Raw genomic sequence first — 23,036 nt, 5'->3', positions numbered from 1 at the left:
ACCTAGGAATGTCAGCATGCTCCATGCATACCCGGGAGATGTCTGATAGACAGTTGGTCTATGCAGCTCACACAAGTGTCCAAACCTAGGAATGTCTGCATGCTCCATTCATTCCCAGAAGATATCTGATAGGCAGTTGGCCCGCATATGAAAACCTAATGATGTACCATAGTTTACAAACACATGAACCTCTGAGTACATTTCCTACATGCGTACCATAAGTAGTTACAGATACAGAATATCCTCAGTAAATAGGGTTTCATTGCCTCTGTTTCAAAGATGTTGTACTCAGCAGATTATGGCTGAGCATCAACAGTGTATAAATATTATTAAAGATTTATGTCACTGTTATAAATATTTGTGGATGTTCAGTGCCTTGCCATGCAGTGTAACATGAGCAGACATCAACCACTATGTATACTGTACACACACAGATGCATGTAATTTAACTCCAGCCAACAGAAGCTCAGCTCCAATGGATCTTTTAATTTTCATATTATTGTAATATACCCTGTTTAGAAGCCATGGGAACGGCAGATGAAATATTCAAGAATCAGTCCTTGCTATGATTACAGAGCAGCTAAGACTATTTCTGCATGTCCTGCAGCGTATCCAAAGTAGCTGTGTAAAGTCTGGGAACTAATGTTTGTATATGCCCATCTGTGACAAAACAGAAAAGTAAGATTTGCTTAAAAAAACTGCAACCATAGTTTGTGATTAAATATGTTAATGACAGAATGGAGTGCACCGTGAGGTATTGTTTCGCAGGAACCTGTGGGTATCTATGAGGCATACTGACATTCCATAATGCTATTTTGATACGCAGAAACATTTGTTCTGTGGATTGCTGGTAAGGCAACAAGTTAGACATGGTGGCATGTTGTTGGAGGTGTACCCTGTGTGAGTTTTTGTTTGTCAGAAAGTTGAATTTCATATGGTTGAGACCATCTGATCAATTTTCCAAAAACTCAAAGCTTTTCAATGGAGATTGTGGTGAGGACTGGGGAATTTACCTTCTTCCCTACTGTAGTGCGATTGTGGAGTTGGCACATATACTGTGCAGGGGGAGTGGGGGGTGCAGGGGGGCATGCCACCCTGCAAAAACATAGAAAAGGGATAGATTTTTGTTGTTTTCCAAAGTGTGAGTTTTCAGAAAGTCGATCATATGGTCTCAACCATATGAATTTTGAGTTTCTGAAAACTGCAACTTCTGAATGGAATCCAGTATTAGGACAGTTCTTTTTTGTGACCCATGCTGTACTCATGTACAAATTCATTTGACTGTTAATTTAAAATGTTCTCTCAGATACCAGCCTTATGTATGTCTGTACTGTAACACTTACCTGTAATGTATCTTGTGCTTATTTTGTGTCAGTTAAGGTCAAAGATAAAAAACAACCTTCGGAGCTAACAAAGGTATAAACAGAAAAACTTTGTAATTTCTCCTAGGATGGATTTGAATGTTCTGAATGGCATTCTGCGTTATGTTTTTGTGGCTCCCTTTCTTAACTTTTCAGTAAGGGAAGTCATTTTGTAATCTGCCATCTGACTGGAACTATGCAATATTGTGCACTATAGTCTTTGTGGGTTTCTTTCTTGGTTTCAGCAAGGGGAAGTCAGTATGAGTTTCTTAATCATAGTGAACAAAATCTGGTAAAAGGAAGCCTGCATAAAGGCATTGTTAACAGGAAGTTCATATATGAAAAATAATCTAAGGTCAGCAGTCAGGACCTAAACACTAGAATTATAAAACATCAAATTAAAACACTAGCATTATTAAATGGTAGATTAAAACTCCGCATTATTAGGTGCTAAACCAAAAAGTTTGTCTGTATAGTTCTGTCAAAAACATTTTCATTGGTGATCTCTGAAGCAGTCTTACTTTTCTACAGGCATGGCCTGGCCTGCTCAATAGTGCCAAACCAATTTCCTCAAATTTGTGATGAATCAGAGTATGAATACAGAAGTTTAAATGCCACAACACAATAAGTGTAGGAAGGAAGCAGCTACAATACTGCAAACCTTTTAGTGTGCATTTTAGTGTGCAAGACCACCTTTTAAAAGCACTGTTTGGTTTTTACTTGGTTGGCAGCATGCCCATTACTGAAACATATTTTACGTATCACTCTATCATCTTTATTCCTTCTTCCAGATATATCAGTAACTCACTACTCACTTCCTTTTTTGGTAATTTTTCTTGTATTTAACAACCACTAGGATTCAAAAAGAGTCTCTCATTCAAGCTAACTGGCCAACATGGTTTGATCAATTAGCATGACAGAAAAAAAAAGAATCCCTAGTTTTGAGATATGGTAAAACTGCACAGAGAAACATCTCATTATTAGCTAATTATAGGCTACTACATGTGCCTGAGACACATTTCTTTGGGAAACACACACTCGCTGCCACTCATATCCTAACCCTACAAATTCCCACCCAGTGCCTAACCCTAAAGTCCCCCATCCCTAAACTTAAAATCCCCTTCCCCTCCTTAATCCTAAAGTCCCACTCCCTTCCATTCCAGATTGCTTCTCACTCAAGTGAGATAGCCATTTCTGTTCATTTAAGGTGTTTTTTTAATTGTATCTGCTTTATTTTCTGAAAAAAACAAAACAAAAAAAAAACTAAACAAAAAATATACTTGTTTTCTCACCTTTCTAAGCTAGTATAGTCCAGTTTTCATGTTAGTACTGAATTCAGGGTTGTGTTACAAGTTTCTGTGTTTGCCCATACCTTACTTGGATAGAAGGAAGTTTCTCTGTTCACTGTGAGAGAGGGAGCTTTGAGTAGCCTATCTGTCCCTGGAGGAGTAATTTCAGCCTAGAAATTAGTAGTTTATTGGCCATTTTGGGCTAATTTCTATCTTTTTTATTTCCCTGCTATAAAACCCGCATTTGCGCGGTTTTGTGTGCCGGGCAGCGCCAGTTAGCTAGGGTATAACTATTCCCGGCTCCGCAAAATCTACTCTTCAGTTTTTTCCCTTGGAACTAGACAAACTTTCAACTTAAGCACTCAAACCATTCACTTCTCATTCTGGCACTTGCTCAAAACTCATAGCAAGCACCAATAAACCTTAGCACTAGACCCACTATACTGTAGAGAAGGACAAGGCTCTCTATTTGACCTTACCAGCCAATCAATAAAACAGTTCACTGTACCTATCCAGGCATGTCCAAAGGTCAGTTTCAGGTGTACTCTCTGGTCCAGCTGGTGAATCTGGGCATTTTGAGGCAATGTTACAATTGCCTCATGTACACAGACAACCCTCTTCTCCTTCCACCAAACACTAATACATGTGAGAGATGCAATTATACAGAAAACTGGAGGCTAAGCTCTCTCAACCCAAGACTGGACCAGGCAGTCAAGAGGAGAAGGGAATTACTTGCATCACACCACCAGTCTTACATAGACCTATGAAACCAGCACTGGCAAAAAACACATAAATACACAAAAACATACTCGGAGGCTCTAAATGAAAATCTGCAAAAGCAACAGAGACCTCCAAAGCAGACATCCAAGCAACCTCCACCCTCCAACACAAACCATGAAAAACATACTTCACAAAACCAGTGTGCCATGCACTCACAGCCCTTAAGGCAAAATAACATACCCAACACACTAGTAGTAGGTGACTCTATAGTCAGGCACACTGACGTCCCACTCACTAGGCTGAACAAGGAGAAGGTTACTGTTAGCTGCCTGTCGGGAGCCAGGATCTGCCACATAACACAAGCACTCAGGTCACTCCAGAACAAGTACAAATGTGACTCTGTCATTGTCCATGTTGGTGTGAATAACCTGAGCCGTACCTCCCTGGACTACATGAAAAGAGACATGGAAGAGCTCTCTGATCACGAAGCCAAGGCCGGTATGACCCTGACCCTGAGTAGCATCCTGCCCTCACCAAGAATGATACCATGGTATAGAGAAAAAAATGATCAATTTCAACAATTGGCTAAGATTTTGGTGTCATTCAAAGGGGATCCAGTGTCTGTCAGCCTGAAATGACATACTCGATAACCCACGCTGCTTCGCTAGAGACAGCTTGCACCTGTCACCCTTAGGCTTTCGAATACTGACCAAGGCTCTTTCCATCCCCATAGTGCCGTTTTTAGACAAGGCTCAAAAGACAAACCCCCCACTGTAAGTAGCACAAGTAACAAGAAACTGAGGGTAATGCTACTCAATGCCAGAAGTCTAAACCTCAAAATGCATGCACTCGAGGCACTCCAAAGTATGGAGAAAATTGATATATGTGCAGTAACAGAAACCTGGTTTAAAGCTCCAGAGATCACCCCAGCACTACCAGGCTACAACTCATACCATACATTTCGGTCACAAAACCCGGACCGAAATACAAAAGGCGGGAGAGTATCCATATTCACCAAGGATACCCACACCTCCAGGTTAGTGGCACAGCAAGATGCTTCAGAGATCATCCATGTGCAACTAACAACAGCCAAAACTGCTATTCAAATTATAGCTTGCTACAGATCACCCACCATGTCCCAAGGCCCACACTCCACATTCCTAGAAACACTGGGAAACTTAAAGGTCCTACCAAACATCCTTATATTGGGTGATTTCAATTACCCAAACATTAAATGGGAGAACTACTCAAGTACAAACTCCCTTGCCCTACATTTCCTAGAATTTATAAACTCAAATGCCCTGGATCAACTGGTCAACACCCCCACCAGAGGTGACAGCATATTGGACCTGGTCATCACCAACATGGGCGACTGGTGTTTTACACCGGACGTCAACCCCTTGTTGGTTAGATCTGACCATAAACTAATCACTCTGGATATCCACATTCCGCCACCACCCCCGGTCAAAGAAGCCACCGTGAAAAACTTTTCAAAAGCAAACTTCATGTTACTTAAGACCGAGGTGGGAAGTTTCAAAGCCCCCATGCTAAAGGATAATGCTGTCCAAGCTACAAAATCCTTTACTAATGCACTCTATGGGCACCTACAAGAATGCATGGATCGTGCTATTCCAAACAAAACCAAGACTCACTCCTCCAAGAAAAGGAAACCAGTCTGGTTGACCCCTGCCATGAACAAGCTATACAATAGAAGGAGTTAACTAGTACAGAAAAGAGTAAAATCCCAAGAAGGTAAGACATCCCTGATCAGTATCAGCAGGAAACTATGTTCCCTCCTAAAATCATCCAAGGCTAGCTTCGAAAGAAAAATTGCCATGGACTCCAAAGATAACCACAAGGCATTCTTTAGCTATGTCAAGAATCTAAGTGGCAATTCTCAGATCTGCTCAGAGTTAGTGCAGAATGGCACAAAATACACTGAATTGACCGATATAGCCAACATCCTGGCAGGCAAGTTCAGTGCAAACTTCACCCCGCTCTCACCCCCAAAAGGGCCTATAACTATACCAGAAGAATGTAGTGCCCCTGAAATCACAGAAGCTCAGGTTAAAACAGCCCTCTCCAAAGCCAAAACACAGCATCAATGGGACCGGATGGTGTCCCAGGCTGCGTCCTACATGAGTTCAAAGATGAATTAACCCCTCATCTAAACACACTGTTTAAACTCAGCCTGTCCACAGGCTATGTGCTCACAGAGTGGTGCACAGCAATGGCTATTCTGCTCCACAAAGGTGGAGCCACAACTGACCCTGGGAACTATTGCCCTATAAGCCTGACTAGCTTGGTCTGCAAAGCTATGGAGTGCATCATCATGGATCGCATTAACAGAGACATTGGGAACCTCCAAACACTGGACCCTACCTAGTTCGGCTTTGTTAAGGGCAAGATCATGCCTCCTAAACCTGGTGGACTTCTTTGAGACAGTTACTAAGGCTATAGATGAGGGAAAGGTGGTCCACACAGCCTACCTAGACCACGCAAAGGCCTTCAACACCATTCCCCACTCAGGTATTATAGATAAGCTCACCAGCCTGAACATAAACCCCTACGTCACGAGATGGGTTGCCAACTGGCTCATGGACAGAACCCACATGGTAAGAGTTGCGGGAGCTAGGTCTGACTCTAAACCGGTTACAAGTGGCATTCCCCAGGGCTCAGTCATAGGACCCCTGCTGTTCGACAGATACTTCTCAGAGGTTCAGGCAAGCACAGGAGGACTATGGCTGACCAAGTTCGCAGATGACTGCAAACTAGGGGCTATAATTAACTCTCTGGCTGACACAGGCATCCTCCAAAAGGGTCTCAGTGAGACAGATACCTGGTGTCAAAACCATGGCCTCAAGATAAATGCCAAAAAGTGCATAGTCATCCCCTTTGGAAAAAACAGAGTACCCACAAACTATCACATAGGTGGTAGTCCCCTAAATATGGAAGATGTAATAAGGGATCTGGGGACCCAAGTAGATAGTAACCTCTCCTTTGATAATCATATTGCCAAAGTGGTTAGAAAATCTTGCTTTGTGGCCCACCTAATCACAAATGGGTTTGCATCCAGATCGAAAGAGGTAATTTGGCCCCTCTATGCATCACTCATCAGACCCATCATAGAGTACAATGCCCCATTTAGGATGTACCTTACAAGACACTTGCAACAACTGGAAAGAGGATCACTGGCCTCAAGCAGATGCCCTATGCAGCTTGACTGAAGAAACTCCAGCTGTACTTGGTTGCATACTACCTACTCAGAGGTTATCTCTGCCTGACATACAAGGCCATGTCCAACCCAGAATTGATGGACATGCTCCACCTAAAGGAAAACCATATCCCCTCGAGCCACACGCTCCATGGATCTAAACCTCACCACAACAATAAATAGGACGTGCTGGAGGAATAGATTCCTGTCCCAGAGACTTCCCATGCTCTGGAACAAGATTCTAATCTACATTAGGTAGAGCTCCTCGCTAACCCTCTTCAAGAGAAACCTTGACAGTGGATGGGAAGCAGAAAGTTTACCCCAGGGATCACTTCAATGGCTCTGCTGGACAGAGGCACAGGGAACTAATCTAAGGGGGTGGCAAAAGCCAACACATTCCGGCTAGGCTTATAAATGCCTTCAGGCAGATAGCCTAGTACCTACCTATGAACCTAAAATCAATGTTTCCTTCCTGTCAACGATTGCTCCCTAAACCTAAAGTCCCTATCTCCTTTCCAAACCCTAAGGTTCCTTTCACTACCTAAATATTAAATCCCTGTCCACCCTTCTAACCCCAACATCCCCTGCTTCTCTCCCTGTCTTCCTCCCTAGACCTGAAAGGACTCTCCAGGTTCCCGTTCCCACTTACCTGTTCTGCTTCAAGCACTTGCTTGCATCCATCTCCTAGGACACGAGATGTTGCAGCAGCAGTGTCACTGAACTCACATTCAAGTTTGAGTGCGAGCAGCTGGTTACAGCCATTACTTAGCTCATCTATATCACTTTGAGCTCAGTAATCTAGTAACCTTTTTTCTGATGCTAAACATAAGTTTGCCATAATCTCATATATAATTGTGAATATAATCTCATATATGTAATCTTGTATATAATCTCATATGTAATCTTGTATATTTTACATGTAATCTCTGTATGTAATAAGAATAAATAACACAATGCTGTACTACTGCTGCTGTATCAATGTTTTTTTCAGATTATTTTTGGATTTCTGTGTTCCATATATGATTTGTGCTTTTTTTCATTTTTTCATGGGCACTCCATGAAAAATAACATTTGGACTAGTGGAATTCAAATAATTATCAGACTAGACTGAATGAATAACACAAATTAATATCATCCTTAACAGCAGTGTCCTTAAAGCTTCAATGACAGCAATGTCCTTGACAGTGTTGGTCAGCAGAGTACACACAAGAAAACAGAGGTAGGGTATGAATAGGCAAATTAGAAGGGCCACTTGGTGTGCATATTCTGAAGAAAGGGACAACTTCTAAAGGAAGTGCTCCACACGGTGCTATATAGAGAGCAAAACTTTGGCAACCAAATAAGGTGTGAGTGACAACTGAAGTAAACAAGAAGTATGTAGGTCCTTATATAACATTTTGTTTTAGGGTGACAAAGGTTTCCTCCAAACCCTTCCCAGCCCTCACTGATACTATAATTACAGCTGCTACTTTCACCATAATTGTTAACATTTGTACCATATCTGTGAACTGACAGAATATTGTTTTGCTCAGAGGATTGCGGTGCCAGATATTATATTTGATTTGGAAGTTACTGAAGGCCAATCCAGATTAGAACATGCATGCCTTCCTGTTGCAACATTTTATTTTACAAGTGAAAAAGAGAATGCATTGCTAGTTGTAAAGTGCCATTACACTAGGAATACAAAAGTGCATCTTTTCATTGTTATGATTCAGAAAAGAGGGGTCTGTATCTTGAAACCATGTTTTTCCTTCTATGTTTTTCAGAATGGTTGGGTAAACTGAGAGATGTAACATTATCCATTACTCAAAATGTTTATTGCAAGCAAAAGTCAGAATGGTGAAATAACCAGTATACTTTCCTTTGGCTTTTGGCGAGTCAGCCAGATGTGAAGACCATCTTTCATTAACGCAACCCCAATAACCAATGGCCTGACATATAAACTTGTAATCCAGGCCTTAAATCCAATAATTCCTATGTAATGAAAATTACCCAGTATGTGCCATGTATTAAACCAATTTATTGAATATGCTTCTGCACCTTTACATATAGCCATAAACGTATAAAACCTCAGTGGCAGAATGGAAGAAAACATTATTGTGACAGCAACCATATCAAATTATATTACTGAAAAGCATGTTTCATTAGGCTTATGAAATGCTTGAGATCACAAATCTGCCACCAACACAGAACACAAGTGAGTTTTGTAAACTGAATGTTATACAGCATTACAAGCAGAAGGCTAGAGTGCTGCTATAACATTAAAGAAGGTCATCTTTAGCAAATACTACACACTGATGAGTATAAGCTCCATCTTTTCTTTCTAGAAGAGATGCTTAAACAAATTCAGCAGCTTGTTGGTGAGGGCTAGCATGGCCCCAAAATGCAGCAAACAGCCCAAACCACTTTACAGTGACCAGACCCTGTACTACACTGTAAAAGCCTTCAGCATAGACATGTGACAGGAAGTCACAAAAGGCATCAGTAGCACCCCCTGCAGTTCCATGCTGCAACTGACACATGACAGTTGGAATTTGAGAGGAAAATGAATGATCTTCAGGAAAACTAGGTTTGATTTCTAGGGTCTATATTATGTGATCAAAGAGTTTACTCTTCGAACACATAATCATTGACAAATACACAGAGTGAATGGCCACATCCACAAATTTTTTCTTTGAGGAAAAAATTTATGTGGCCTTAAAAAAAAAATAATCAAACAAACAAACTTTAAAATGCTAATCAAGTGGGGGGGCTTTGCCCCCCCCCACCCATACTCACCCTAACTAAATATACCAACTCTGAGATCACTCTACATTGAAGAAAAGGGCAAGTCCCAATAATGGCCAACAGAATTTTTTCTCAGAGGAAAAAAATTTGCGGACGTGGCCGTTTGTGGTTTACAGCATTTGCTGTGTATTTGTCGATGATTATGTGTTCGAAGATTACACACTTCAATCACATAATATAGACCCAATTTCTATACTAAACAGTGGTTTATATTAAAATTCCAATGAATTAATAGATGCTGTCTTACAGCACTTATTGTACCAAGAAGCTGGGACTAAGGTGACATGTTTCTGAGAAACTGGATAATGTGTGATAGTATCTTTAATGCAGATTTGATAACTATGGGGGATGTTGGTTTTAAATCTTTCTGGTAATTGTTCCTGCCAAATAAAAAGAAGAAAAAATACAGTTTTGAAGCAATACATATGGGCTTCAGAATGCAATGTTATCTGGGTCTATGGTATATAAAATTATGCGTCAGAAAGGAATTTTATTTTACAGGGTCTCCCTAAAATTCATAAGGACTCTGAATGCCCACCCTTCAGACCTATTGTATCTGGGAAGAGTTGGCTGACTGAGCCTTTCTCTCTGTATATATGTTGACAAGTAATTAAGGAGGGTCCTTGATCAGCATCACATTGTTTGTAAAGATTCTAAACAGTTTTTGAATGATTTGTTTTCTTTTGTGAATGTTTTGTGATGTTACATCATTGTTTACAGTTATTCCTAACAAAGAGAGAATCAAATTGGTAAGGATATTTGTAACTACACATAGCCAACTGGAAGTTAGACAAATTGATTTGATATGTTTATTTATTGAAATTGTTTGAAAACAATGTTTCCTTTTTGATCAGGTTTACTATTTGCAAAAGACTGGCATAACTATGGGCCCATCCTGTGCCAATAGCTATGCCAATATAGCCCTGGTCCAATGGGAAAGTAGCTCTGTGTTTACCTCCTATCACATTGGTTCTTATATCAAGTTCTGTTGCCAATTTGTTGATGATATATACTTGATTTGGGATGGCTCTGCTGAGAGCTTGAGGGAGTTTGTGGATTTTTTACATACTACCATGTTGTTTTTAAAGTTTATGATGAATTGTTCATTAGGTACCATCAAGGTTTTGGATATAAGGGTGAACAGGTTACCAAGTATGTCTTTCACCACTGGTTTATTTAGGAAGTCATGTAGAAGGCATACACTTCTACACAGAAGAAGTATGTACCCCAAATATGTGTTTGACAATGTTTTAAAGGGCCAAGGTATGAATGTTTCTAGACTGAATAGAAACAAGGCAGACTTCAATAGAGACCTTCAATGTCTTCAATCAGAGATCCTGGAGAGGGGCTATTCCAGTGCTGAGAATACAATAAGCCTATAAAGATTTGGGGGAGCTACAAAAAAGCAGGGCTATCATATTTTTCTGCATCCTTAGCTCCAGAATTCACCCATGAAAAATTTAGTAATGAACACTTTCCTATTTCTTTATATTACACCAGTGATGTTAAATTGATTACTGGGATCTTTAGGAAACATTGGTCCATTTTATTAACTGATAATAAGATTAAGCAGATGGTGGACAACAAACCATATTATAAGTTTAAAAATAGGTAGTCCTTGAAAAGACGTGTGTGTTATAAGCAAATAGATTTTGGTCGTTGTGTAACGGAATAAATGTTAGGCACCAGGGGCTGTCAGAGAAGTAATTTCTGCTCCTATGTTGGCATGAGTGGATTATTTGTCCATCCAGATACTAATGCTAAATTTAAATTTGATATGTCAAGAGACTGTCAGACCAGTGATATTGTTTATTTAGCCCATTGTATGATCTGCACATCATTTTATGTGGGAAAAACGAATAGAGCGTTAATGGAAAGGATCAGAGAGCAGCTATATAGAATACATGTACAAGATGATTTTCTAATGCTTTAGCCAAGTGTGTGCTCAAATGCAGCTCCTTGTACACTTTAAGTTTTTGGTTTTAGAGAAACCTGAATGAGATTTATGGGTGGGTGATTTTTGCATTTCCACTGAAAAAGTGGATTTGTGATGGATCAGTAGACTGCATGCAGATAGGGGGTTGAGATTAAAAGGGAATATACTTTTGAAACCCATACTTAAATTCCATAGCTTGTTTAGGTAGACCTCAGTAACTGGGTTTTGTATTGAGTTATGTGTGCTTCTTGAATGCCTCATCATAGTTTAAAATGGGGGCTTTGCATTATGAGTATGTTTGTTATATTCTTTATAGCTTATTTTATTGTTTTTTATGTTGATTTTCGTATTATCGGATGTCTTCTGAGTGTGGATGTTTGAACGAGTGGTCGGCATTACCGCTCCAATTGGTTTCCGAACACTACATACCCTGGACTTGCTAGGTTTTTAATGGGGAGTGTGTACTATATTCCCATTGGTTATTTGTACACTTTGCTTTACACACTGGTTGGTCCTATGATACAGGGCCTTTTCTAGTATTAATGTTCAAGGTTGACACAATTGGTTTTAATGGGGAGGGCATGTGTTCCTTTTCTTATTGGCTTTCCAAACACTCTGCACTTCACGCTGGTTGGTTCTATGATTATAGGGCTAATTGTATTGTAAGTGCTTTAGTTTGAATGGGGGTGGTGGTATTATCTTTTTGATTTTGCGTTGTGACAGCACTTGGTTATTAGGATGGAAAATGTAATTTTGATAGGCTAGCTGCTTTAAATGACTAATTGTTCTATAAATAAGTTTGTTGTTTCAAAATGTTTTATTATGGTCTGATGAAGTGATTGTTATCATAAAAGTGCTTACCTTCATTTCATTTGTTTTACTATAGTGTATTAAAACTCATTCAGTGATTTTTACCCTTCCGTGCTTTGGCGTTGCCTGATTTCTATTAATATTTTGTTGGATGTTTCTGCAGGATCACAATTCGTTCTTGGGGGAAGCTTTACCTTTGTTTCTGACTTTTGTATATTTATTTATTTACAAAGTAACAAATATCTCAGAGTAATTAGTTTCGGAGGAAGAAAATTCCTAATGATTCATTCACATGCTAAAAGCATTGCATTTCATTGCTTGCCTAAAACACTATTAAATATCACACTGCTTGCCATGTAGCATAATTAAATATCACACCACTTGCCATATAACATGTATCACTATTAAATATCACACCACTTGCCATATAACATGTATCACTATTAAATATCACACCACTTGCCATGTAACATGTATCACTATTAAATATCACACCACTTGCCATATAACATGTATCACTATTAAATATCACACCACTTGCCATATAACATGTATCACTATTAAATATCACACCGCTTGCCATATAACATGTATCTCAGGGAAATGCATAGCGTTCGAGTGAGGCTTCTCCCTCACTCAGTGCTTACAGCAACTGCATATATTCAGAAACATTCAGTTTGTAACAGAAACCAAAATGTAAATAGTTAAAACATTGTGATTAAAACATCGTGACTCTTACCCAGCAAGAGGCTGTAACCCTGCTGAAATGGGGAGGGCTTCAAGAACTAGATTTTTCAGTGTAAGGATGGGGGAAAAATCTAGGTAGAGAGAGATGAATCAGTTGATTACACCAACACAACTTTACTGGTCAAATATTCTGTTCCCTGCATTGTTTACATCACATTAAAAAAATAAATCAATAAAAATGTAAAAGCAGGGTAACTATGGCATTATATGTCCAAGGTGCAGGTAATTCCATGGACTCAGAACTGGTAAAAAAGGACAATCAGTATGAAATTTTTTATGAGCGTGAGAAGCCACAAATGGGTGGATATGAAGTAGTACACAGAGGACACCTAACATTGTGCATAACAACATCATAGTCACCTCATACAGTTGAGCTTCCTAACCAAGCTAGTTATATTTCTATTAATCCTGTATCCCCTGTGGTGTAAGCAGCTCTATTACAAGGAGAACATAAAGACATAGTCATACCTCTTATAGCAAGAAATCTGGACAAAGCCATAAATAAAAGTGGGACAAAGACCCAAAAATGGGGACGATTTTTAAATATTGTTCTTAAAAACTTAGAAAGTCGATAGTATAACAACAGGTTTTGCATTAGCATAAATTTTCTGAAGGATATGAAGCCAGAAACTCAAATGTCTGTCATTATTTTCTAACTTCAGTCTTTAATGATTTACCACTAATTTGCTCAAAAACCACAATTTTATGAAAAATGGACCAAAAAAATCTGAGGCCAAAATCTGGACATTCTGAGAAAGTCTGTACAGTTGAGAGGTATGCATAGAGTGCTTTGGAGTAAAATGACAGTCTTTGTGCTTAGTAAATCAGCTGATATTTCTAAGTGACTTCATATAAGTTTTTTTTTCAAATAGATTTTTTATTGTTTTCACTTGTTGCAAAAATAACACAGGTCTTGCGTGTATAAAACAACAGTAGTTAACATTTGACCAAATAAGAATAATAGCATATTGTGACAGTATGTTGCCATACAGGTCACATCATTTGGTATATTCATTCTTTGATATTACTAAAAAAAAGCTTGTCTTTGTACTTTATCAAAACACAGACACTGCTATAGAAACACAGACATTGCTATATACCCTTTTCTGAGCTATCTGTTAATACTACAAAACCTATATTCATAAATCTATACAACTGTAACTGAGTACACTGCAGTCTGGTGTCACCTTGATTTACTATTTACTCACTCTGAATTTATTACAAGTTCAAGTTTATATGACTGATGGTGATTTGTGTGTGGTCCTTGGCAATCTATTCAGAGGCCTTCTTACTCCATTAATTTGTATGTACTTTTATGATAAAGTGTCCAGTAGAGCTTTCCAATAATTCTGGTGGTATATGAGTTTCTTTTGACATTTTGTAATTAATTTGCTTGCTAGTATGTATTCCATAGCCAAATATTTGAAGTCTTCCCATGAAATTTTAGATCTGTCCAGCCATTTTTTTGCTATATAAAATTTCAATAGAATAACTTTCTTGTGTGGTGTAAGCTATGGTACCTTGCTGGCTAGGCTTACGTAGGTCCTTGGGCCGATAGCCTAGTACCTACCTATGAACACACAGTGTTATGATATGTTTGTTTATATAGGTGAGGTTCTCTGGAATTATATGAAGTATTTCAATTTCCCATGACAGAGTTGCCTTGATGTAGCCTTTTTTTTTCCAATTTAGTTCTTAGTGAACACCACAATTTATATAAATTTTTGCAGCTCCAAAAAAACATGCAGGGTGTCAGCTACCATTGTAGGACAGAAAGGAACAGTATGGGGAATGTGTAGGATCACTTTTGTTTAGGAGGACAGGTGTATAATAAGCATTATTGATTTGAGTATATATTAAATTTTTGAAAGGTGTCAGTTTCATGGTGTGTCCTATTGCTGAAATTGTTGTTTTGGGGTAATGTTATTCTTTTCTTCCCAGTATTTTGAGTATAGAAGTGAATCCTGATGTTTAATTTTTATTATTAGTTTGTAAGTGTTGGATAGCATTTTGGACGTAAGGAGCAACACTTTTTGGATCATCTGGGGTAGAGAAATATCTTGATCATTGATGTTAATATTTGAGGTTATCAAGTTAACTAAGAGAAGTATTTGTCTAATTATTATAACTTTTACTTACTCTTAGGCTATTCCCAACACTATCCATTGAGAGTTTTTTTAATTGGTAGAAATCCCAAATTGTGCAGTCTTTTATTATAGGGTATTGGTCTAGAGTTAGCATAGAGGTATTTATTCTTATGTTTGGATTAAGATGGCTTGGTTGTAGGAAGATAAAGGTATCTTTGAGTTGTAGGGAAGAGACTTCATATCACTTTGTTGGTACACATAGGCTTGTTAGAAGTACTGGAAAAGGACTTCATGGTGATCTATTTTACAAGGTCCATGTTGTGGATGATAGAGGATTTGAACTTACATACTAAAGGTTTCCAAGCTGAGAAAAGGCTATATGGTTCCCAATAAAGAGTCTGTAACCCTGTGAAGATGGAGAGGACTATGAGAATTCATCCTTTTGAACAAATCATGATGGATATACATAAATCAAGCATTGCCCATACTCAGTCATGGATTGTTGTTAATTAGTCCAGTCTTATCACATGCTATGTAACATACCTATAAATATTTCTGATATTATACTGAACTATTGCATATGTATATTACCACTTTATATCAGTAGATTTCACTATTTGCTTCTCAGCTATTGGAACATACCTCTCAACTCTACAGATTTTCTCAGAATGTCCAGATTTTTGCCTCATAATTTTGGTAGTTTTTTTACACAGTTGTGGTTTTCTGGCAAATTATTAACAAATCATTAAATACTGAAGTTAGAAAATAATGACAGACATTTGAGTTTCAGAATTCATTCCCTTCAGAAACTTCACGCTAATGCAAAACCTGTTATTCTAGCAACTTTCTAGGTTTGTAAGAGCAATATTTAAGAATTGTCCCTATTTTTGGGCCCTTGTCCCACTTTTATTTATGGCTTTGTGAAGATTTCCTGCTTGAAGATGTTGAGAGGTATGTAATTAGAACCATTCAAAATCTTGATACCTACATTGCTAAATCCCAAAATGTGGAAACTGACTGGCTAAAAATTCATCCTTTTGTGTACCAAGTCTGAGGTTGTTATTTCCTGGAATATTGCCTTATCTGCAGCAATGTATGGCCATCTTGGAAGTTGGTATGTAAACATTTGGGAGGTGTGTGGTGGCTTGCCTTTCATATCAGGTTGTGCAGGGAGGCTGCACCCTGCAGGAAAAACAAAATTTAATGGACTTGGCTATTCAAGTCTCAAAATTTCTATAGGGTGCCCTGGTGAGTAATTATCCTTCCTCTGTTATTACATGATAATGTGTTTATACCTTCACATTTTTTGCACTTCTAATGTATTATCCATGGGAGCTTTTCACCCTTCATTGTGCAAAATGTGCAACAATCCAACCAAGCAATATTAATAAAATAAAATATTAATAAATGAGTACATGCAAACTGAAATAGCTATAGCTCCATACATATTGTTCAATCATTCATAGATTCATAGGTTGGTACTAGGCTATCAGCCCTAGGGCCTATACAAGCCTAGCTATAACAATTCCCTGGCTATTTCTTCCCACACTATTTACTTCATGGACCTCTGTCTAACAGATGACTAACGTGATTCCTGTGGTGAATTTCCTTTCTCCCATCTAATCATCAAGGTTCCTTTTGAAGAGGGCCAAAGAGCTGCTCTGCTTGACATGTATGGGCAGTCTCTTCCAGAGTCTGGGGAGTCTCTGGGTCAGGAACCTATGCCTCCAGCATGTTTTGTTTATTGTGATGACAAAGTTTAGATCCCTGGAGCATGTGGCTCTGAGGGATTGGGATTTCTTTAAGTGTAGCATGTCCAACAGCTCTGGGTTTGACATAGCCTTGTATGTTAAGCAGAGATCGCCTCTGAGTAGACTATATGTGACAGAGTATAGCTGGAGTTTTTAAGGCGGTCAGCATAAGGCATCTGCTTTAGGCCTGTGATTCTTTTAGTGATGTATTTCTTCGGCCTTTCCAGTTGTTGCAGGTGTCTTGAGAGGTACATACCAAATGGGGCATTGTATTCTATAATGGGTTTAATGAGGGATGAGTACAGTGGGACAATGACCTCCTTTTTTCTGGATGAAAAACCCTTAGTGATGAGGTGTGTCACATAGAAGGATTTGCAGACTGTTGTGATGATGTGGTTATTGAAGGTGAGACCACTGTCCACCTGTGTCCCTAAGTCTCTTATCACATTTTTGGTGTTTAGTGTACTGCCACCTATGTGGTAATTCATGGGTACATGTTTTTCCCAAAGGGGATAACTATACATTTCTTTGCATTGAGCTTGAGCCCATGGCTCTGGCACCAAGCATCTGTTTCTGTAAGGCCCTTTTGTAGGGTATCCACATCATTTGGAGATTCAATAATGGCTCCCAGTTTGCAGTCATCTGTGAACTTTGTTAGCCAGAGTCCTTTAGTATTGGCCTGTACTTCAGAGAAGTAGATGCCAAACAAGAGTGGCCCCAGGACTGAACCCTGAGGTACTCCACTTGTCACTTGTCTGGAGCTGGATTTGGAGTCAGCTATTTTTACAGTTTGGGTTCTATCAGTAAGCCAGTTGGCAGCCCATTGAGTGACGTAGGGATTTAATGCCCAGCTTAGTAAGTTTATTTATGATTCCAGAGTGGGGGGTGGTGTCAAAACCCTTGGCGAGGTCCAGATAGGCTGTGTGGACCGCTTTACCCTCGTCCATGGCTCTGGAGACTGATTTGAAGAAGTCAATCAGGTTCAGGAGACAAGATCGGCCCTTCACAAACCCAAACTGGGTGGGGTCCAGTGTTTGAAGGTTGCCAGTGTCTTTTTTTATAAGGTCCATAATAATACGTTCCATGGCCTTGCAGATCCGGCTCGTCAGACTGATGGGGCGGTAGTTCCTGGGATCCAAGGTGGATCCCCCCTTGTGGAGTGGGATAACTGTAGCTGTGCGCCACTCAGTGGGCATGAAGCCTGAGGTGAGGCTATGATTAAACATGACACTTAGGTGAGATGCCAGTTCATTTTGTAGTTCATGTTGTACTCAGCCTGGGATGTCATCTGGTCCCATGGATGCTGTATTCTTAGCAGTGGAAAGTGTGTTTTTTACCTGTGTGTTTGTTTTGCCAGAATTTGGCAATCTTCCGGTATTGAGATTGGCCATTTAGGGGGGTGAGAGGGGGGTGAAGTTGGCACTGAATTGATCTGCCAGGATATTGGCAATATCCTTAGGATCAGTATGTTTAATGCCATTCTGTTGTAGCTCAGAGCAGATCTGAGTATTGCCATTTAGATTATTGACATAGTTATAGAATGCCTTGTGGTTGTCTTTGGAATCTTTGGCAATTTTATTTTCGTAACTAGCTTTGGTGGATTTTATGAGGGATCTCAGCTTCTTGCTGAGGCCGGTAAGGGAGTTTTTTGCATACTGGGATTTTCTTCTTTTCTGCAACAGTTTCTTCCTTTTGTTGTAAAGTTGATTTATGGCAGGGGACCACCAGATTGGCTTCATATTTCTGGAGGAGAGCATCTTGGTTCTATCTGGGATGGCACGAGAATATGGACACTCCTCCACCTTTAGTGTTTTGATCCTGGTCAGTCAATCAGTCTTTATGGCATGTGCTGTCTACATTTCAAAATACTTTCCTTGAGATTCAGAAACAATTTTCATATCTTAGTAGACAAATTTGCATGAAGAACATCCATTCACAAGATGGGAGTGATTCAGTGACACAATGATAGTGATTGCAGATAGCTGAAAAATCCTGTGGGTGGTAATATCAGCAAATTAATGTACAATGTCATGGAAATGAACAACATAATTAAAATGAGAGCACTTGTATATGCAAATAAGGTTAAGCAAATGGTAAAGAAATTCAGGAAAGTACATTTTCTGTGCAGAAAGATACTTCCTTCATGGTTGTTTACCTCAGCAAAATGTTGAGGTTATGGCATGCATTCTGCAAAAGCAGACACAGGACAGCCATCGCACTAGTAAATATTTAAATGCAAGTGGTTATTGTCACTACTGTATACATTGGATTATGTGTTTTCACCCTCAGTAGTGCTGAGTTATCCATCCACACCCAACATATCATCCCTTTCATGACTCAGAACTTTTGGACCACTACTGTGTGGGCAGAGCTAGCATGTAGAAGCTCAGAGCCACAGTTTAGTGCTGGTGCCACTCCCCAGTGTGGTGCTCCTCCCTTTGCTTCTAAGGAAGAGCACCCAGACCATGTCACACCCTCACATTTGACATGAGAGCAAAAAAATAAATAAATAAAATAAATAAATAAAAAGGTCCATTCTCTCATCTGGAACACCTCCTTAATTGAGAAGGGCAGAGAGCCTGGACTCTGTCTTACTCTTACATTTATGTAAGGAGAGAGAAAATAAAATAAATATTAATGAAACGGGATCTGCAAATCAGACCCCTAATACCTTGCACCTGGGGTGGCTACATTCTTCACCCCATCATTTATACCATCAGGTTTGTGTGGGTGATTTTCTCCAGGGATATCTTATTGGTGATGCCTGATATGCCCTGGAGCCATGGCTAATTATACTATTTAGAATCCCCCAGACCATGGCAGAGAATAGTTACAACACTGCCCTGTAACACCCCTGGCTCATTGTCAGATGTCAGTTTGGCCTGCTTAAGGCTCACTTCCACTGGCTGGATGTATCTGGTGGTGCACTGCAGTACAACCCTACGGCAGTCAATAAAATATTTGCAGTTTGTGCAGTATAGCACAGGATCCTGACAGGAAAACAATTAAAGCAGGGTAGAGAAACTCAGGTGGGGGAGTACTGGACCCAGCAGCAGATGATGTACATAATAAGGCACCTGTAGAGGGTCTGGGTGCAGGGAGATGAGTACATTGTCATAGCAACGTCTAATGGGCAGTGTCTAGTTCATACTTATGGACCAGATTATAGCAATAAATATAAAAGAAAAAATAATGCACGCACACCTATACCTAAGCTGTTCTGTACAATGCATAGGCTATCCAGACTGTGCATCAAACAAAGGTTAACCAAGTGACAGAATACGGAGCGTGGTGCACAGTTGTCATCACACACACAATTAGTGAGAGATGTTGAGATCCATGTGCCCTTGAAATATGTAATAGGTGCTACCCATGTGTGCATCTGGGATCTGTCTGGCATTATGATGTGTGTAGTGTTTGAGTGTGATGTCCACGTGGTGCAGAGGTGACTAAATATCCTGGAGAATATCACAAGGTATACCCAGTCTTTATATGAAATTGCTTCTGTCAGTTGTATGTGAATAACACACTGCCACGATGCAATCTTTGCAGAATATCAACAGTGGGTATGGGCATATTGATCTTCCCACTTTATGTGATACATACCTTCAACAACTCTGACTGTCACTGTTTATTTACCTTACTACCAGTTACATACAACACTGCTGTGTGATTTGGCCATTGTAGTCATCCCATTATGACATCAGACAACATGTGGGGCATCCCTAAGGTAGACATGGGTCTACAACAGCACATCTCTCAAGATGCGAGTATTATTACCTCATACTGCACAAAGATTCCCTTCTATGCAGGAATGTGTTAAAGTTCTGGGCCTTGTAAATAAGGTACTTGCTAAGCAAAACCCAATCAAAGTTCTGTCTAGGTGCATTTGAACCCTATGACATAAGAAAATTAACTAATAACACACAAACACGTGCACACCAACACACAGTTTTCTCTCATGTGGCCAGCACAATTCTCAAGCTTAAAGAACCATGGTCTTAAACATTTGATATTTGCATATTATGAAATTAAAATATGCTCATCCCACCTCCCCCTGGAAGATATACAATGATCACAATGAGTTAATCTTTGTATTTTGCTCAAATTCCAGTTCAGAAGGGAGGTTAATAAATTAGATGTGGATGGAATAGGCACATCGAAGTTTCTCTTGTCTGCTGTCAGCAAAAGAAGCCTGAAATGGCTATTTGATGTTTTTCCCTGTTGTAAGAATATGAGTAATGAGACCAGAATTTAAGATGTATGTACCCGAACAAGTCAAAGCAGGGTTTAGGCCAGTCATCTCAACCTCACTTTTTAATTTACAGAAATATAGAATCCTACTTGCTGTTTTCCATTACAATGTCCTTGTTTTACTACATGAATATATCTTTTCTGTTTCTTCAGCCTAATTTTGTAAATTAAAAAGTGAGAAAGTGATAAATCATCATCATAACCACAGACCTATACAAAACCACAGGGTCCTGCTGACAAGAATGAGCATTAACGTATCAAGTCTTTTATAGGGGCCATCTACTGCCGTGGGATGTAACTAGAACATTCTATTTTGTACTCACAGACTCTTATTTTTCTGCTCCAACCCATTTGGCATTTAGAAATCTCTCAAAAGGTTGCCCTCCCAAGCACTTAAAAATGTACCTGTTAATTTCTGCTGTTCCCTCTATTAAATATATTGTTTTTCAAGCTATGTACCTGTTGCTTGGGGCACTGACCGTTGTAGACTTATTACGACCTGAAAAGTAACAATGTTCCTAAATGATGCTTAGAAAAACATACTCAGTAGACTACAAAGAGTATGTCTGGGTACACCTTTTATCTGCTGTATTAATATATATTTTCTTTTATGATTTTTATGTAGTTTTTATATATACTTTGGATAAAATCCCATCAATGTCATTATGCATAATACTATATTATTTGTTTAACAAGTTTGTTTTAATATTCCATTCCAATAATCATTCATTTCACAGCCCAGCACTTGCTCAAAACTCATAGCAAGCACTAATTAACCATAGCACTAGACCCCCCCTATACTGTCCAGAAGGACAAGGCTCTCTATTTGTCCCTACCAGCCGATCAGTAAAACAGCTCACTTTACCTATTCAGGCATGTTCAAAGGGCAGTTTCAGGTGTACTCTCCAGTCCAACTGGTGAATCTGGGCGTTTTGAGGCAATGTTACAACTGCCTCATGTACACAGACAACCCTCTCCTCCTACCACCAAACACTAATATATGTGAGAGATACAATTATACAGCCAAACTGGCGGCAAAGCTCTCTCAACTCAAGACTGGAACTGACAGTCAAGAGGTGAAGGAAAATACTTGCAACACACCACCAGTCTCACATAGACCTACTAAACCAACGCCGGCAAATAACACACATAAATACACGAAAACATACACGGAGGCTCTAAATAAAAATCTGCAAAAGCAACAGAGACCTCCAAAGCAGACACCCAAGCAACCTCCACACCCCATCACAAACCATGAAACACATACTTCACATAATCAGTGTGCCACGCAATCATAGCCCTTAAGGCAAAATAACATACCCAGCACACTAGTAATAGGTGACTATATAGTCAGGCACACTGATGTCCCACTAACTAGGCTGGACAAGGAGAAGGTTACAGTTAGCTGCTTGTCAAGTGCCAGGATACGCCACATAACACAAGCACTCCGGTCACTCCAGAACAAGTACAAATACGACTCTGTCATTGTCCATGTTGGTGTGAATGATCTGGGACGTACCTCCCTGGACTACATGAAAAGAGACATGGAAGAGCTCTCTGATCACATAGCCCAAGCCAGTAAGACCCTGGCCCTGAGTAGCATCCTGCCCTCACCAAGAATGATGCCACAGTATAAAGAAAAAATTATCAATTTCAACAATTGGCTAAGTTTCTGGTGTCATTCAAAGGGGATCCAGTATCTCTTCGCCTGGGATGACATGCTCGACAAGCCACGTTGCTTCGCAAGAGATGGCTTGCACCTGTCACCCTTAGGCTTTCGAATACTGGCCAAGGCTTTTGCCACCCCCATAGTGCCTTTTTTAGGCAAGGATCAAAAGACAAACCCACCACCGTAAATAGCACAAGTAACCAAAAACTAAGGGTAATGCTACTCAACGCCAGAAGTCTAAACCTCAAAATGCATGCACTCGAGGCACTCCTCAGTATGGAGAACATCGATATCTGTGCAGTAACAGAAACATGGCTTAAGGCTCCAGAGAGCACCCCAGCACAACCAGGCTATAACTCATACCATACTTTTCGGCCACAGAACCCAGACTGAAACATAAAAGGTGGGGGT

At 39.6% G+C, this 23,036-nt stretch overlaps 1 protein-coding gene across 1 annotated transcript in view; it reads right to left on the bottom strand.

Moving 5' to 3' along the window:
• The window catches only part of LOC122789861, a 74,143-nt gene that overhangs the window by 28,743 nt on the left and 22,364 nt on the right, over positions 1-23,036 (bottom strand). The window contains exon 2 of the mRNA XM_044057295.1: positions 7,234-7,373. Within this exon, the coding sequence (XP_043913230.1) occupies positions 7,234-7,373 (140 nt within the window). The remainder of the gene's footprint in view (positions 1-7,233; positions 7,374-23,036) is intronic.

Source organism: Protopterus annectens, chromosome 15.part0 (assembly GCF_019279795.1).
Source record: "Protopterus annectens isolate FY-2018-M chromosome 15.part0, PAN1.0, whole genome shotgun sequence".
In the NCBI taxonomy this organism is placed as follows: Eukaryota; Metazoa; Chordata; order Ceratodontiformes; family Protopteridae; genus Protopterus; species Protopterus annectens.
Note: the sequence above shows the minus strand (reverse complement) of the source record. Positions and strands in the feature narration are given on the sequence as shown.